Below are 18,421 nucleotides of genomic sequence, written 5' to 3'. Positions count from 1 at the left end.
ACTGAGGGAGATAAACATATTTATCAAAAGCTCTTTCATTCTTTATCTCAGTTCACCTCCCTGCTATACTCCTTCACTGCCCCCCCCTTCCTTCCTCAATCTTCCCCTTTATTTCTTTAGAGCCTGTATTTATTTAAAGCTCAGAGCCAATGCAGATTTATGACTTCTTAACAAAGCACCCTGTTTTGTCGTTAGTCACCAATCACTACTTCCATTTCCTCTCCTCCTGACAGTAACTTCTGCTACACCATGTTCCCCTTCAATTTGCTCCCCTCCCTTTTCTGCATTTAAATTCATGTTTAATTAATTCTGTCTATCTGTTTTTCTTCTTTTCTTTTTGAAGTGTCTCCATCATTTAACTTCTTCTTTCTCTTCTTCTCTCGATGCAGCCATTTCTCTATTAATCGCTACATCCATGCTAATCATCTTCTTGCCTCATTGCTCTTGGGGTCATGTGTACTGATTATTGAAGGATGATGGAGCACATATTGTCACCAGAGCCTTGTTCAACCTAGATCCATTTCAACAGTGCTGCATGAAGAGCAGTGTGTCCACTTCTGTGCTCATGAGTACACTGAGCTGAGACCGAGCCAAGTGCTACTGAGTAACCATCAGATCTGGGTTGAACAAGCAGAAGGAACAGACAGTGGCTGTCATCCCTCAATAGGCTGACAGTAAATGGCTAAATCAGTTTAAAGCTACTGTAACTAAACCCAGTGAAGGGAGCAGGAAGAGTCCCAGCGGTTTAGAGGGAAGGAGGAGGGAGCAAGGAGAGGACACTGGGTAGAATGACAGTAATCCCCCTTCATTGTTTGCAAAACTGAAAAGCACTGATCCTCTCATTCTTTGTAACACAAAGCACGAGAAGCTCTCTTTCTCATGCACAAGCAAGATACACCAACACACACTAACTCAACATATTCTTGATCCATATCACACACTTAAAGTCTGTTTTTTCTTTGCTAACTACATGTCATACATTTATTCATCATTATTACCAACATCACAGAAGGCACAACTTTTCAAAGAGCAGATAAACCAACCCTCCACTTGGAAATGAAAATGCTGGAGACTTTTTAAGCTCTTTGTAAAAGATTTCAGTCACCCAGATTTTGTTTTTCTCCGTCGGAAAAAGCACCTGAAACCCAAAGCGCTGTGTGCATCCCCTTAAAAGGCTGACATGTATCCTCAACACATCATCACATCAACAGGAGACGACCCATACACTGTTACTTACATCTTCCTTTAATTACTCCTGTCCACTCTCACACTGCTTTGCTTCCATCTTTTCTGTTTAGTATTCGGAGCACAGATCGATTTCCCCACTAGGTCACATTGATAGGAGACTTTTAATTTCCTAATGGAAAACCAGCAGTGCAGAGAGGGCGTGTGTCAGGACAATAGCGCTGATAGGCCCATCACCAGAGAGGCTGTGTAGATGCGTGGTGTAGGACAAAACTGTCAAGAAGTGGTACAAGGTTGGAGTACATTGTTACGTAAGCTCAATGTTAGAGGGAGAGGAGATTTTCAATGAGGAGAATGAACCAGCCTAATTTAGAGTTTTAGAGGACATTTTTTCATCCCGTCTCTTGATTAATGGTTGGCTTTGATAGAAGACCTTTATTACGTTCATAGCTGCTATTGATAAGAATCATCCTACTAACTGCACAGAGCCGCACAGCAATTTGCTGATGATTGATGGGTTCATTTCAACTAATTTCCAAACATAAAAGCAAGGAGAGACAATGCTACATCATGAAGTTGGCAGTGTGAACTCATCCATAAAGCATTCATTGATGCAAAACATGGGCTTCTCTGATTTGTCTGTTCTGTCACAACAAATCATGGGATCAATCAATGTGGAGGGAAGCATTTACATAATGCTGGTAATATCAAAGAGATTAAAATTTGGTGCAAGCTGGGAATCAGTTTAGATGTCGTCTTCTAGGAAGCATGAGAAAACACAAACACGGATAAATTACATCAAGAGCAATTTGGTTTCTGACGTGAAGATTTTAGAGTTGACGTTTGATGGTGTGTACGAATTTCAGCAGCCTTATTAGATAGATAGATAGATAGATAGATAGATAGATAGATAGATAGATAGATAGATAGATAGATAGATAGATAGATAGATAGATAGATAGATAGATAGATAGATAGATAGATAGATAGATAGATAGATAGATAGATAGATAGATAGATAGATAGATAGATAGATAGATAGATAGATAGATAGATAGATAGATAGATAGATAGATAGATAGATAGATAGGGGAAATTCTTATTTTATTTTTTTTTAATTTTTAGATAGATTATATGGCCAACAGCTGCTCCCCTACAACTTTGACCATAAAAAAGGACAAACCCTGACCTCTAAGAGAAATTTGGTTTCATATGTGATAATGGTAAAAAAAAAAAACCACAAACAAAAACAACAACAGAGAAAACAATGAATCCGATTCTGAAAAACAGCTTTGGAAAATTGGCTGTTGCCCTGACAGGAATAAAAACACAGAGAATACAGGGGTGTGATTGGTTTTCTTGAGATTTTCATTATAAATTCTACACAGCTGGAACACATTAAGATACATCAACACACCACAGAAGTCACAAACAGTGTAGCACAAAATATACAGTATACAGTACAGAGAGAGAGAGAGAGAGAGAGAAAAGTAAAGCACTGAGAATATCTCAAGAATGAAGAGAACAAAATTTAAAAATCTAAAATAAAATAAAAAATCTCTCTTCTCTCAGTAAGTGGAAAAGCCTGGGAAAAAGAAAACTCAGTAGTTCCAAAATTAAGAATCCCCTTTCTAAAAAACAATTTTTATACCACGATATTTTTATATAAAACAAGTCAAAAAACAATTCTCCAAGTTCACTTATCTATCTTCACCTGTTGACACAGGTTTGCTAACAGTCAGTATGTTTATGGCAAAATCAGCAGACATACATTGAAAAATAAAATAAGCCTTGTCGGCGCAGATAGTGGTTTGAGGCGACCTTTTCTTTAACAACAACTAAACAAAAATCAAGGCCATTGGTTCCAGTGTACAACAAAGTAAAAGGGCATGTCAACCCTCTATCAAACCTTTTTGGCCTGCTGACAGTGTAGGGGAAAAGAAAAAAAAAAGCCAGTATTGCGTACCTAAAACACAGAAACACTCCTGCTGTGACACTCAAAAACTCTTTCATTTGGTAAAAATAAAAAAGAACATCACATACTCCAGCAACAACCCCCGATCCCTCCCACACCTTCCCCTCCCTGCTCGCTTCAAACCAGAGCGAACCTGTGCCAGGGATTTCTCCCAACTGGTGAATCCGTGACTGCTGCACTGAAGCCACTGAAAGCCCCATTTTGTTGTCACGGGGAAACAACACCACAGCAGGCTACAGTTTAAGATTGTCGACCATTTTAACAAATTTCACCAATTTTACAGTGGAAAGCTGATGATGATGATTGGGCTTTAGGAGCTGAACCACTGTGTGCTGTGATTGTGAGAAAGATTTACAGGCTTTTAGTTCTTTACTCCAAATTTCAATGCAAAGTAGGGAACTGAAAGACAGTGAAAGACTGTAAGATAAAGGAGCAGTTACGGCCAGCAGCTTGGTAATCACAGACACCTTAGACTCCACATAATACACAGTACTCCTCCTGCTTGGCAGACATTGTATTTTGAATTTACAGAGAAAACAGGAGAGCAAAAGAAAATAAGTCAACAACTGGTGTACTGACATAATATACAAGCGTGCTGAAAATGGCAAGAACAAATTTGTACAACCTAATAGCTTGCTTTTTTTTGGTGGCTATTTGAGCTGGATTTAAAAAGACAAGCAATTACAGAGACACGATCAGCCTTATTAGATGCCAGGGTTGTTTCTAAAGCTAATTAGAGATATTGGGGAAAAATATATATAAAAACATTCACAGGTGGCAAAAACTCAGTTAAAAAAAATAACACCAAAGTTAATGGAGAGCTTCCTTGAGCAGAAATGTTACAGCCATGTGTGCCAAACAGTGTGCTTAGGGGTTAAATGTTGTGTGCGTAAATCATCACTTGTTAGTGAGGTGATTCAAACAGAATAACAGCCTGATATTTTCCCCACTATTACCAGCAGAGAGGAAAGAAATTAAGTGCAGACTCCAAAACAGAAAAGATGTTCGGCGTTAGACTTGAATGCAGACACACGCCCCAGAACAACAACACAGTGGCGTAATGGCATTTTTTTGTTTCACAGGATAGATCAGAAAGATTCTGCCACTGTTTGAATTTTGTATCAGTCATGTCTAACTGTACAGCTCTACTCTGCAGAGGAGTCAACCAAAGATGTGATTGGTGAAAGAAGCCACGATAACGTCAGCCAGTGATGTCACATTTCCACATCGTTTTAAACCTGTGGTAGCACAAGATGGATGGAGTTCTTAAAGGACACCATTTTTGTTTTTAAATTAAAGAAACTCCACTCAATTGGTCTAACCCAGGTTGTAAAACAAGGATAATCAATGCAAAACATGTTGTGCACCCCGAGTTCCCCAAAATCAACCCATCTTCCCGCTCCACCTCTTGATTCCCCTCTCAAGTCTAATGTAGTAAATCAAAATTATGCCTGTTGTCTTTGTAACTGTTGTCATCTTCCCTTCATCCCTCTGAGTTTTTTCCATCATCTGGTTTCATCACTGTCAGCAAGAAAGAGAGAAAAACACACAAAGATCAATAGAAATATGACCAACATACCTTTTTTCTTTATTTTGAGTTTAAAGAACAAAAACACAGTCTAACTTTTAAATAGTTTTCGTTTACAATTGGGTATTTTTTTGTTCATAGATGCTTCATATCAAACTAAACAAAGATTAGGGCTTAGCTTCAAAAACATATTCCCTTTAAATATTCATTCACATCTCATTCAACAGTTTATCAAATGCTAATGATTTGTAGACAAACTTGTGCATTTAGAGGACAGCAGAACAATTACATTAACATTGAAATGAATAAAAAAACACATTTTCAGGGTCAGGGTGTCCTAGTTGCCCGGTGTTTGTATACAAAGTCTTTTCCTCTTTTAACACTGAGCTGGTGGCCACGAAAGACAATACATTTCCTGGTCTGCATGTGAAATCTAAATTGGCATCAACCAAACAAATGCTTAAATGTACTGCGATAGAATACTGAGTTAGAAAAGTGACCTTTACCCACACGTCATTATTTAAGTTTATTTTTTACATTAGTATTTTCTGAGAATTTTATGCCTTTATTAGAGTGGCAGTGGAGAGTTGCCAGGGATGACAAATATATTCTGCAGCTGGAATTATTTAGATATAAGCAAAACAACCTTGTGATACTTTTCTTGAATATATTAACAAAATTACCTAAATATCCTAAATATAAATCACCTTAAAATCCATACTTCATAACAAAATTAAGTGCATCAGTGGCTTTGCTGCAGAATTATAGCTGACAGCTCACAGGGTGATATTTTCTAATGACATCTCAGGAAAGAAACATCACTTGGTAGCATATGGAGAGACAGACTTTTACATCTTCCTGTTATAACCATTTCAAAAGCAAAGCAAAGTGAGTCTGCAATCTCCCTGCAGTTCTGAAATGTCATCCAGTTTGCTGTCATTGGTTTAAAGAAAAAATAAAATCACATAAAACAGGGCTCGCTTAAAGTGACTTTCAAATTCAAGTCAAAGATACCACTGCCGTAAATCTAGTGATGAAATGTTTTACATTTGTGATGACATTTTCAGATGACTCCCAACAACTGTCACACTCCATCATTGGAGCTGGAGGGACCACTTTCTCAAACCTGCTGTCTTTGAACTAAAACTGACTTTAGACGCTTGATCAGTGTGACGGAGGTGTCTGAATATGTTTGCTGACCGAATTGCTCATGTTCATGTCAAACTGCTATTAAGGATCTTTGTGGACAAGTAAATGTCTGCAGGACCAGTCTCATCCTTGTGGTGTAAATCCAAAGAGGAATACTGAAAGTTTACTGCTGTTAAGTTACATAATATTCTTCTACACCTCCGAATAATCTGAGTGTGCTGTATTATATAAGCAGGTGGAACATAGTCCCCACTAGAGGAAATCAAACCACGACGAAAGGTGTTCACTCATTTCTTGATGCCTCCTGTGATAGGAGCCTGCGTTTCACAGGCCTGAGTACAAACAATGACTAAAAAGAACTTGTATTTCTATGAAAAGTCTGCATATATCAGATAAGGCTTTATTTTCATCCTTTAAACTGAATTGTTTTTGACTTGTCCGTACGCACTACATGTTTGTGGCATGATGAGTCACATTCATGAATGCAAATGCAGATCTTAAACTCTCAAAATAATAAAATGTATAAGTTAACATTTTGTCTTTCAATGATCATCTACTTGAGCTTACTGCTAAACCACGGTTACCATAGTTCAGAATCATGACCCTTGACCCTCTTGTCCCTCCCTGTTCCCATTGGCCTAACCTGTTCTGTGGACAACTTTTTGTTGAGGAGACCAGCCTCTTCGTTGGCCTTGTCCGTCTTCATCTCCACCACAATGTCGTTGTTCACCTCTCCGCTGGCCCTGGACGGAGAAACCGATCAGAGCAAAAGTTCAAGAAAAAGTCTGTGATGTTAGCGTTTGTCAGGGATGGGTGTTGCCTGGTAGAACTAATGGATCTACACATGACTGAAGCATGTTTTGACCTCTACACAATATTTTTGACATGAAAAAGAAAAATGCGCAGTGTTACTGGACTAATGAGTTGTATTTTGTTTGCTGAGATTTTCTCATGTTCTGTTGTTGATTGTTGACTATATCAACTTTCAGACCAAACAAAACTGCTTTCCCTTCTAATTTGGACTGAAAAAAAAATGTAACAACACATTTACTGGCAGAGCCCTCCAAACTATCCATTTCCATATGGATATAAAAACACTGAAATCAGCCACAAAAAAGTAGAAAATTGAAATTCTGGCAAAATATTTCAGGTTTATTAAAACATGATGAAGGGAAAACAACATTTAAGTCCAGGAAAATTAGATTTTTAGAGCAAAATGAAAGCTCCAAGGATTCTATTTCATGATTAACAGTTTATCAATTAATCCGGCTTTATAAACTAAATAAACATACTGATCTTTTTATACACATTGGGCAGAAGTATGACAGGTTTACTTATACAGTATAACTGCCACAACTAACTGTTGTGCCAAAATGTGGCTTCTTTCACGGGGAAACACAAGATGTTTTGCTTGGCATAACGAAATGAGTGGAGCAGCTGTCAAATACAATTTTACGCTGCCACTTGTACAAAAATTGGCATTTTTTTATAATCCAATATGTCTTAATTTATCTGAAAGTACACATCCCTTTTTATTTTATTTATTTATCATTTATACTTAATTTTACAATACATTTTGTAAGAAAAAAAAAACATTTCTGGCACCAGTTTTACTTCTTTGTCTTCACAGAGCTTTTGCTGAATCTGCTGCAGAGGAGATTGTTTTTCATCTGTTTTACAAAGCACACAATGACCAAAAGCAACACTCTTGTTCACTTTTAGTGGTAATTGAGTCATATGAGTGTTACCTAATTACACGTAACACGTATCTATGTCCTGCTGTGAATGCATGTGGTTATGTGTCTGTGTGCATATGAGTGCATTCTATGTCTTTGAGTTGTAGGTGCAGCTCCCTCATGATCTACTGAGGGCACCTGAATGAAGGTGTGGGTTTGGCCTATATAAGTGCCTCCTTGCTTCACCCACGCTCTCTCTCACATTCCTGGCCCCAGACTCTGGTCTCCAGTTTGATTCTCACATTAATCTTATTTTGTGTGAAGAAATAAAATGCCACCTTTGTTTTGTATCTAACTCATTGTTGTGTCCCTCCTTATGTTGCGACTTTCGAGTCGGTCGTAACATAACGGGGCCTCGTCCAAAGCTCAGTTTAGATTTAGGTAATTTTTGTACTCCTAGACCCAGTTAGTAGGTTCATGCTGATGTCACCACTTATTGTAGGTTTTTTATGTTGGTTTCTTTTTCTCTTTTTGAGCTTCCCTGGTTAAGAAAGCCTGCAGGTGTTGGAGACCATCACCACTTTATTGTTCTTGTTCGGTAACCCTGGGGTGGCCCCTGGTGTGCCCGGGAAAGCCGACGAAGACTAGTTGAGGTTTAGCCAGATAGAAATAAAGTTTCTTAGGTAGAGAGGAAACCAGGTAAGTTCAAGAATAGGTTAGTTTGAAATTTTCATTCCTGATGATAGTATGTGGTGGCATTTGCTGGCCTTTGTTCTTCACAGAACAATTCTGGTCTTCAGTTTGAGTCTCACATTAATCTTATTTTGTGTTATGTAATAAAATGCCACCTTTGTTTTGCATCTAACTCAGTGTTGTATACCTCCTTATGTTGCGACTTTCGAGCCGGTCATAACATGGGGTAATTACTGCCAACATTTATTCCATCTGCCCCCCCCCCCTTCTCTCCCCGCCACCCTCCTCTCTACTCACACTTCCTTCTTGTCCTTCTTGCTGCAGGGCAGCTTCCTCTTTTTGTTGAGGCAGTAGATGAGGGCCACCAGCAGCAGGAGCAGCAGAACACACACCACCACGGCTATCACCACCCCGCTGGAGCCTCCCTGCTGCTTGTCAGCTAGAGCACCGCAATGGATGGGACACATGGAGGGAGGGATGGAGGGCGGATGGTGGGGTGGAGGGTTTGTGGGACAGTGAGGGGGAAATTTGAAGGAAGGAGATAGGTAGGTGAGGTGGGGTGGAGGGTTGATCACAATGGAGGAAACGGGAAGATGGAATGGAGAGTTTTTGATTTGCAAGGGGCAGTGGTAGGGAGAGATGGACCATGTGGGGTGTTTGATTTGTGGGGTAGAAAAGGAGGAGGAAGAGGGAGGAAAATGATTTCATTTGGGGTGTCATTGGAGGGAAAGAGGGGGAGGACGGTGAAAGAGAGGATGGGGATGGACGGGGTCCAGGTGAAGACAGTGGATTGATTGATGGATGGATGGATTGGATGGATGGATGGGTGGGTGGGTGGAGAGGATAAGGGGCAGGGATTGGAATGTGTGGTTAGTCTAACTTTTGAATGCAATGACTGAAATGTAATGGGGCCAGCTGGGCTTGTATCCTGACAGATAATACAAGACAGCCAGAAAACAACACAGAACATACTCACCCATCCACCTACACTTGTATTACTATACTTGTGAGGACGTAGTGCTAATCATTTTCTCAAATTTCCTCGACTGAATTTAAAAGTTGCATAGTAAAATGTAACAAGAGGTTTGAAGGCCATTATCAATACCATTTTAAACTATGGTAATTGATAATACTTATTTCTGACTGGATGGCTAGTGTCCTTTAAAGGAACAGTTCAACATTTTAAATAAAGTCTTTCTCTGTCCACGGTTAACAAAAGAGAAAAAAGTGCCTACAAGCCAATGTAAAGCTTATTATTAACATGTCATATCTCTAGTTTTATAGGTTTCATGGCGGGTTATATAAATAATTGTTTATTAGCTGGGAGCACTGATGTCTTGGCTTCTCATCTGGTTGCCTGGCAACCCCACAGTAATGATAAGACTGCAGAAAGTTGGCTGACGTGTTTTGTTATATAACGTAAATGACTAGGTGGAGAATCATCCCACCTGAAACGTTACCACCACGTTTCCTTTGAACTAGAATTCAGCTTGGCCATCGTGGGTTGCATGAAAAAGGTGATCCACAGGATATGCTCATTTGGAACCAAATTATTGTCTTGATGTGAATTATTAAAGGCCTAATTAACAGAAACTAAAAATGTGATATGAAAGTTCAACTTTTTTCGTTTTCTTTTTTAGTTGTGATTGGCGGCTTTTATGATATTTGTAATTGATGACATTCCTGCAGAACTAAAATCAGTAGTTTGTCAATGTTTTTGATGATCATGAAAAAAAAAAAGATTAGTTTATTTGAATTGTAAGTCCTAAACACATATTCCCTTTTTTCACTATCTCTACTCTTAAAACTTGTTGTTTTTCCATTGCTCATTGCTCATTTATGTGTTTTGGGCTGTTTATTAGACAAAAGAATAATTTTCACTTTCAAAGACTGGAAATTTAGGCCAAACTATTCTTTGCTCCTTTGAGAAAATTGTTAATCAATATAGAATTTTTTTTTTTTTTTTTTTTTTTTTGTCCTTAAGTGTCCCCTCCCACCCCCCTCTCCAAAAGCCTGTCCTCTCAACCACAGTAATACAAGTACAGATACACAAAAAAACAGTAGCTCTTGTAAACACAAATACATCAACCTGTGTGTGTACACAGACATCAATACACACACAGTAACTTACAGCTCTCGACGAACAACCATACACATGTCAATAGGGTTAGCGATACAGACCTGATTTTAGCACAGGGTTTCCAGAGAGCAGCACTTTTGAGAGAAAGAGAGTTTCTCAGTCTGGTAGCATAGCAAAGCAACAACCACAACACACACCACTGAGAGCATACGCACACAAAAGCTAGAGTTACACAATCTACACACACAGCACACGGCAAGTGGAAACAACGAAAGGAAAAGCAGGAAATAAGAAGGCAGTCGGAAAGATGAGGTTACCAAGAAGACACAGTAAAGGCACGAAGAGAAGGAATGGAAGGAATAGAATAGAATAGAATCCTTTATTGTCCCCAGGGGGCCACAAAAACTTGAAGTAGCATCCACAAAATGTAGGACAGACATCATACAAAGGTGACAAGAGAAGAAGAATAACAATATACAATATCCACAGTGTTCGGTAGCAAGAGGGCAAATATACAAGATTACAGTACAGTAGATGAAGGTGTGTATGTAGAGGTGTGTGTGTGTGTGTGTGTGTGTGTGTGTGTGTGTGTGTGTGTGTGTGTGTGTGTGTGTGTGTGTGTGTGTGTGTGTGTGTGTGTGTGTGTGTGTGTGTGTGTGTGTGTGTGTGTGTGTGTGTGTGTGTGAGATGGAAGGGCTGGGGCAAGAAGAGATGGATGGAGGGGAGGTTTCTAAATTACAGGGTCTGTACAACAAAGAGTCCTGAGACAAGAAGGGAGGAGAGGAGGAGGAGGAGGAGGGAGAAGGCTCTACCTTCGGCTGAGCTGTCAATTGCTGTAAGAGAGAGAAACAAAGAGAAGAAAGGCTAGAGGTTAAGGTGCTCCAAAAGAGCAAATCAGGATTGGGTAGCACCGGCTATTAGTAAATCCATTTCATAATTTGTGTGGAAAGTTTTTTTGGAACCATTAGCTTGCTTCTCGGAGGTGGTTTACCAAATCAGGGGATGCTGTTAATACTTATCATTAATACTTGGTTAAAAGGAAAAATCTGTCTCTTCATTCAATTTAGGGCATATATAAAGAAGGAGTCACTGTAGCAAGCTGAGGCAATAAAACTGGCAATCTTTTGTAAATGCCGGTATAGATTTGTTTATTCATATCTGACTATCTAAAAAAAAATGTGTTTCAGAGTTCATTGTTATTCATGCAGTTTAAAATGGGAGGGAAAATAATCAGATGACAACTGATGTTAGCTTGGTAGTAAGTTTGTTTAAAGTTATTGGAATAACATAGATGAAAGATGAGAACTGATTAATCGTTCACTTATATATTACGTTTTTCCAGTTAACTATCTGAGTTAGCTGCACAAAAGTTACATCAGGCACATACTGGGCAAACAAACAGGCATGAAGCTGGGCTTTAAAGCAATTTTGCTGTAGTGGCTGCATGTATCAGTAAAACGTCTATGTAGACTTGATGCACAATAATCCAAAAGCATTTCTCACATAACATCACTGGAAAAGGAGCAAACAAGATTTAAAACTGTGTTTTTTTAAAGTGACACAATCCCGTTGAAATTACTCCTCAGAATCTGGATTTGACCAATTCAATCCAATAACACATGGGAAGTGTTGCGGAATTTTATTTCTTTATTCCTGTTGGCTGCAGTGGCCGCTAACAGGGAGACAGACAGCTTGGCCAGAGTAAGTCCTAAACATGAATAGGAATCTTGTATACTTGATGTTTGGGCCCCAAAATGTTGAAGTGTGAAGAGGCCTGGTGTATACAGCCACTGTGCAGCTTCCATGAAGTTACTTTATAACAAGGCCAAGTCTGAATTTATGAAGAACTTATGTAACTGCATAATTTTTTGCTGTAAAATCAGATTTTCTTTTTTTTTAAAAGAGAGAGAGAAAAATTTTGTTTCATCTCTGTCTGATACAACTTTGAGGCTCTTTATAAAAACCTGGAGGTGAAAGACGAGAGAGATGAAGTAGCCTCATCACTGACCTCGTTTGAGAAATACTGGGAAGGACTTGCTATCTGTTCCATGCTCGTTGGAGACCTCGCAGGTCACCCCGTCCTTCATGACTTCGGCCGTGGCTGGTAGGGTCATGGTGCTCACCACCTTGTCACCTTCCAATGATACTGACTGGCAGGAGCAAAGAATGGAAGGAAGAGAGACAGAGGAAGGAGGACAATGTAAAGACATGGATTTTCACATATCCCCCCCATCTTCTCTCGGCTTTTAAAGTTGTGTCATATTTTTCTATTATTAATATTTTTCACTCATTTGTACTTTGTCTTAGTAAGTCCCATCACGTTGTACGAGTGATTCTTTATTCAATCTTTCTCTCAATCTCTCATTTAGAAAAGCTGCTCTTTAAAATAGTCAGCTGTGCAAGCTGAAGTGTCTTCTGTCTTTGATCTTACATATACCACTATTTGCTTCTGACATTATTCAGTTTTTCAAAAAGATCATTAAAGTTTAATCTGACTTTATCTCTTTATGTAATATTTCAATAACAAAGCTGTACTCCCTCTGTTGGTTTATTTAAAACTGCTTCATATGGGATTTTTCTCTCATCTTTTAATATAGCTTTTGAAGTTTCATATAGCTGCCAGTAACATTTTGGGATGTTAGGAAAAATCATGCTTCAAACTTCACACTGACCCAAAGAAAATAATAATGATAGCAATGTTTTGTTGGAAATACATCTTCACCTGGGTTTTTACACTTTTAATATCCCTTCCAGGAAAGTAGCAATGACTTCAGTTTACCAAATAATTCCTGTATTTGCAAAGAAAGGCTACGTTTTTAAATGTGTACCTCTGTTCCTGAGGGCTTCCAGGTGAACTGAGGGGCAGGGAAGCCATAGGCTGAGCACTTCAGAGTCACCGTGTCTCCTTCCTTCCCCACCTCTCCAGCGGCGGGAGGCTCAATCATCGGTTTTCCTGGACAGGGAGGGGGTAAGGGGAGTTTAAACACAGTGAACAATGCAGCAAAAAAAACTCAAACACACATACGCACCCAGATTCATTTCATAATGGATCTAATCACCGGAGAAGGAATGAACATTTATTCTGAGCTGCAAATATAGAACCTCCTTCCTCCGGCTAAAACAATACCCTGCACTCCACCACTGACCATTGCCAATATTCTGCGTGTTCAATGGTGGGATGGGTAAAAAAAAAAAAAAAAAAAGATTACTCTGCTTATAATACAGTGTAAAGTCCCCAGCTCCAACCATTAGGCCTCACACAAATAAAAGTTCAAGTCAAGGGATGAAGCTATGGAAATTTAGTAAGAAAATACAAGATGCCAATGTGATTTGATTACATTTGAAATCAGCCACAGATGAGCTGTAGACACAGTAACTTCAGTAGAAATAATCAATTTTCAAAGAAAAATGTTAACTGAAAAAACAACAAATTTACACTTTGTCACACGGGAGAAAAACTATGTGCTCCCGGGCCTAATGAACTGCTCAGTTTGACACCTGCTGCTGACGTGACGTCATTAAATCACAAAACTAAAGGGAGCGTCAATTGTTGACATTAAATGTACATGAACTTTTCTTTCTACATATTTTCCATAATTATTTCCTGCACAATGAGCATAAATCAGACCAAAACAAAAAAATGAAGTAATATTCTTGAAATTCAAATGAACTGATCTTACATTCTTGTCCAAACCCAGTTTTATTATGCCAGTCTGTGAATGTAAGTGTTTCTGTATGCAGTCTATTCATGTGAGTATGTTACCTTTGACAGTGAGGTTGACACCAGCCTCGGCCGTCAGTCCTGGCACAGATGGAATGGCTGCGACACACATGTACTCTCCGGCTTTATCATAGGAAACATCTTGTATTGACAGAGTACCGTCCTGAGACAGCACCTCAGAGCCCTGGTGAAACACAAACACACTGAAATGAATCCAGCTGGACTCACTGTATCATCCCTCAATTATCTTGTTTATATTCTCTCTGTTTGAATATGAGAGAGGAACATCATTGTGAATATCTAATTTGAAGGCACACTGCTATGCTGGGAAAGCACAGGAAGAATCTTCACACACTGTTTGAACGTGCAGTGATAAGAGATCACAGTCAGTCCAGCCACGATGAACCTGCCATTCCTTTTTGACTTCTTCTCATAGGAATCCCTCTTTCTACGAACAAACACGTTCTCTCTACCCAGAAAAGCAGCAACTGGTGGGTTTCTATCACACTCGGGAGACACAACAATAGATACACAAGCCACAATAACAGGCCTGACACTGGAAGAACACTGTGCACATAACAAGTGGAAAAGCAGGGATGAATACCAAACACACCAAGGTTATCAAGATCATATGTAGTTTTCCAGTGAGAATCTACTGAGATGCTTCAAACTGACTGTAAGAGTGAACAAAACATCAGCTCTTTGGTATGTTTACTGTTGAAAATAAGTTTAGCACTGAAACAAAGACACCACGTGTGGCTCTTGTTGTCATCACGGTACCTTCAGCCTGCTGCACACGAGTAATCACATCCAAATAGTTTGATATTCATTGCCTAAAGCAGCCATTGTCATTTTAATGTTACAATTTTTTACTTTTAAGTCACAGACTATTAACACACTGAAATTGCGTGTCTTATACACAAGTGAAAATTAAATTCATTTTAACTAAACATTTCTTAGGATTTATGCTGAATAACTGTATATAAAATGGTATTAGAGACATGTAGCACATGCTGTTTTTTTCTCATTCAGACAATGAAACAAGCACTGTCGGCTCTCCAGTTGGACACAATGAAGCTTGTGTAGCAGCTCGCAACTGTCCTTAAAGGGCGCAATGCCACGGAGGCACCAGTGTTAAGTGGCAGCTGCACGCTAAGTTCATCATATACAGAAAGTTTGTCTTGTTCAATAAAAAAAAAAAAAAGGGCTTAAAAAAAGGCTGCATCAAGTTGAACCAGAATCATAATGACCAAATATGGCACCCAAGGAAAGATTAAATTATTGTTTAACATCTAGCCTGCTTTGTTAATGTGTAACACTGATAAGCATAAAAATTATTAACTGGGAATGCTTAAAAATAATTCTGTGTACAGATGAGGTGTACTTTTATGACCAAATGTCAAATCAGTGCCCTATAGAAGGCTTTCACAGCCAGTTACACTCTTTAACATACCGTCTCCAAGGATGTTGTATTTGTTTTAAAATGAAGAACAGCAGGAAACACAAATCTTTAGCTAAATTCTACAATACAAGGAAAAGAACTGCATTTAATTTTTATATAAATACACCAATTTTGTTTAAAACTAAAAGGAGAAGGTTAAAAAGATTGAGAAAGTGATGGCAGACCTTTTTCCAGTGAACTGTATGCGAGGCAGAAGCCTTGGTCTTACACTGCCACTCCACATTGTCTCCAAGCATGACAACTTGAGGTTCGGCAGGGATCACGCTCACTGGGTCGATGTCTGACAGAGAGAAAACGGAAAGCAACTGAGAGACGAGGTGGGAAACACCTGAAACCCTGAAGCTTTCTATACATTTTAAGGAGTTCAAAAAGTGCCAATTAAAATCAAACTGCTTCTAATCACTTAAACAACCATGTAATAGGGCTCTTAAAATGGCAATACTGAGCATAATATAAAAAATTTTTTGCAAGTACAAAGCTAATGCACTTACTCTGAAGTTAAGCCCATTTGGAAGCCTAAGTTAAGCCTTTTCCATGCTTTTTCGAGGCTATCACCACTTAATGTGTGTGATAAGATCAAATTAAACAGTGTGATTGGGATAACATTAAAGTAACAGATGAACTGTGAAAAATTGAATTAGATATCGCCCGGCTGAAAGGATTCCATTAAAGCTCATTCCCTTCTAACCCTTTTAATTCTGTGATATACTGATGAAAAGAATGGCTTGCTGCAAGGGGTGACACTGCACAAATAGGAAGTAAATTGTTCTTTATGCTTGTTTACTTTAATTCTGCAGTAGTGTGTGTGTCTGTGTCTGTGTGTGTGTGTGTGTGTGTGTGTGTGTGTGTGTGTGTGTGTGTGTGTGTGTGTGTGTGTGTGTGTGTGTGTGTGTGTGTGTGTGTGTGTGTGTGTGTGTGTGTGTGTGGGCTCACTCACAGTGGACGGAGAGGGTGATGACTCCACTCAGGTCGGCATCCAGGTTATCGAAATCTGTAGCGGTGCACTTGTACTCACCGGCATCTGTACGCTTGACAGATTTCAGTGTCAGAAGACCACCCTGACCCTGATTGATGGCTTTGCCCTGAATATGGAACAACAGGGAATATAGGTCAAGACTGAGCAAAATAGTGACAAAACCTAAACTAAAAATGTTTGTAATAAGGTGGAATGCATAGAACAAAACCAGAAAAAAACAACTAAAATGTGCTTGAAATGCTTACGTACATCTTTAGTGAAGTCAATCTCAGGTTGGGGGTTACCATCAGTCTCACATTTCAAATTGACAGTATCACCCTCCTTGACTGGATCAGTGTTGAGCAGGGAAAAGGTTGCTTTCTCAGAGGGATCTAGATGGACAAGAACAGACATGGAACAGGTGAACATTCCTTCACCGGTGGCGTTTACACTGTTACACTGTGTATCGTCAATCAAAGATGACCATTGCATTCCAGAAAAGATATTTTCTCAGAACCTCCTCCTTCCTCGCCTCATCATTTGTCTTTAGTCGAGAATTAAACCCCACTGTGGTTGTGTTAACTTAGCCGGAGGAAAGACATGAAACCAAAGAAATGGGCGCAGGAAGTAAAGATACAACGCTAATAGTCGTTTGTTGTTTAATTTTTTAATAACATAAGTTTTTCTCAAAATAGAAAGTAACAAAATACTTACAATTCATGAGTAAATATATTCATTTTCAAAAAATGGGGTCTTTAGCCTGTTTAGCCATCCCAATGACATGTCTTTGAATGTCAGTTGGTTCCCCACTTTGTTCCAGTCTAAAATATCTCAACTACTATTAGATGGATTGCCCTGAAAGTTTGCGCTGGCATCCTAATGACTATGGAGATCCCCTGACCACATAATATATAAAAAAAAAAAAAATGGATGACATGAAAGCTGCCCAGAAGTGAGGCCCAAACATCTCTATCTTAATAGTTGGTTGCAGCATTAATCCCTGTTAGCAGAAGGGTTCATTTCAGCACAAAGCTGCTCCCCAGGAAGCCCTTAGTTTTTTTATGATCTCCCCCCTGCCTGGTTACGATCACCTTCACAGCAGGGGAACGACAAACTGGTCTGATAGGAAATTGTACTTGGTTAATAAGCAGCTGGCATTAAAAAGAGGCCAGAGGTTTAAATTCAATTATGATCAAAAATAAAACATGATCAAAATATTTGTTTTAAAATGTTCTTGCTAATTCAAATTAATTGATTTGCCCTCAAACTTCAAACCACCTTCAATTCCTTGAAAAGACCTCTGCTTGTAGTATCATCATACATTAATGGGATGTAGCCTGACCACTCTGCTCCCGTTTCTCCACTCACAGTTGAGGTTGATGGTGATGGTGTCGGACTTCTTCTGTTTGATCTGGTCTCCTGGCATGCTGTACTCCACAGTGCACTGGAACACAGAGTCCTTGTCGGCCTTGGTGGGCTGCATGTACAGGCTGCTCTTAAGTGTGAAGAGACCTGAGGCCTCCTTCACCAACGAGGGACTCATGAAGGTCTCTGACAGAGAAGAGGGGTGGAGGAGGGGAAACATTTCTTAAGATGAATGACTTCAAACGATCAGTTTATGGAATGATCGTAGAGGTTGTACAGATTATCCTCTGCTTTGTAGAGGATATAAAATTGTAACTGCCAGAGGACACATACTCTCTTTCCTGTCTTTGACTTCAGGAAGGGGCTGGTCATCTTTGAACCAGATGATTCTTGGCTGGGGATGTCCATTCATTGTCACGCAGGTGCCAATCTGATACACATGAGAAAATGAAAGAAATGTTTTAGAGGACAGTAGGAAAGAAGGCTTCTTTGTAAAGGAAACAGATCTGTTCAAACACAGATTGAGCAGATTCAAGTACATAATAATAATCTTTCACATTGTAATCTTTTTTTTATTTTATTTTGCATGTTTGTGTGCTGCTGCATGTCCTTCTCTGTTTAACAACCAGAGT

At 39.2% G+C, this 18,421-nt stretch overlaps 1 protein-coding gene across 3 annotated transcripts in view; it reads right to left on the bottom strand.

The window, feature by feature from the left end:
- Positions 1–2,530: 2,530 nt before the first annotated feature.
- The window catches only part of bcam (basal cell adhesion molecule (Lutheran blood group)), a 57,829-nt gene continuing 41,938 nt past the window's right edge, over positions 2,531–18,421 (bottom strand). The window contains exons 5-17 of one of the 3 annotated variants that reach the window (XM_069703865.1): positions 18,123–18,219; positions 17,793–17,975; positions 16,695–16,816; positions 16,407–16,551; positions 15,634–15,749; positions 14,050–14,191; positions 13,115–13,239; positions 12,295–12,436; positions 11,099–11,119; positions 10,388–10,420; positions 8,504–8,645; positions 6,481–6,580; positions 2,531–4,681 (exon numbers count right to left, since the gene is read on the bottom strand). In XM_069703865.1, the coding sequence (XP_069559966.1) occupies positions 4,679–4,681; positions 6,481–6,580; positions 8,504–8,645; positions 10,388–10,420; positions 11,099–11,119; positions 12,295–12,436; positions 13,115–13,239; positions 14,050–14,191; positions 15,634–15,749; positions 16,407–16,551; positions 16,695–16,816; positions 17,793–17,975; positions 18,123–18,219 (1,371 nt within the window). In that variant the 3' untranslated portion in view covers positions 2,531–4,678. The remainder of the gene's footprint in view (positions 4,682–6,480; positions 6,581–8,503; positions 8,646–10,387; positions 10,421–11,098; positions 11,120–12,294; positions 12,437–13,114; positions 13,240–14,049; positions 14,192–15,633; positions 15,750–16,406; positions 16,552–16,694; positions 16,817–17,792; positions 17,976–18,122; positions 18,220–18,421) is intronic. The other 2 variants (XM_069703866.1, XM_069703867.1) reach the window with 2 other exon arrangements.

The sequence above is a fragment of the Brachyistius frenatus genome, unplaced genomic scaffold (assembly GCF_029030835.1).
Source record: "Brachyistius frenatus isolate BFR_SWC_R1_liver_20210118 unplaced genomic scaffold, ASM2903083v1 Contig_48, whole genome shotgun sequence".
Classification (NCBI taxonomy): Eukaryota; Metazoa; Chordata; class Actinopteri; family Embiotocidae; genus Brachyistius; species Brachyistius frenatus.
Note: the sequence above shows the minus strand (reverse complement) of the source record. Positions and strands in the feature narration are given on the sequence as shown.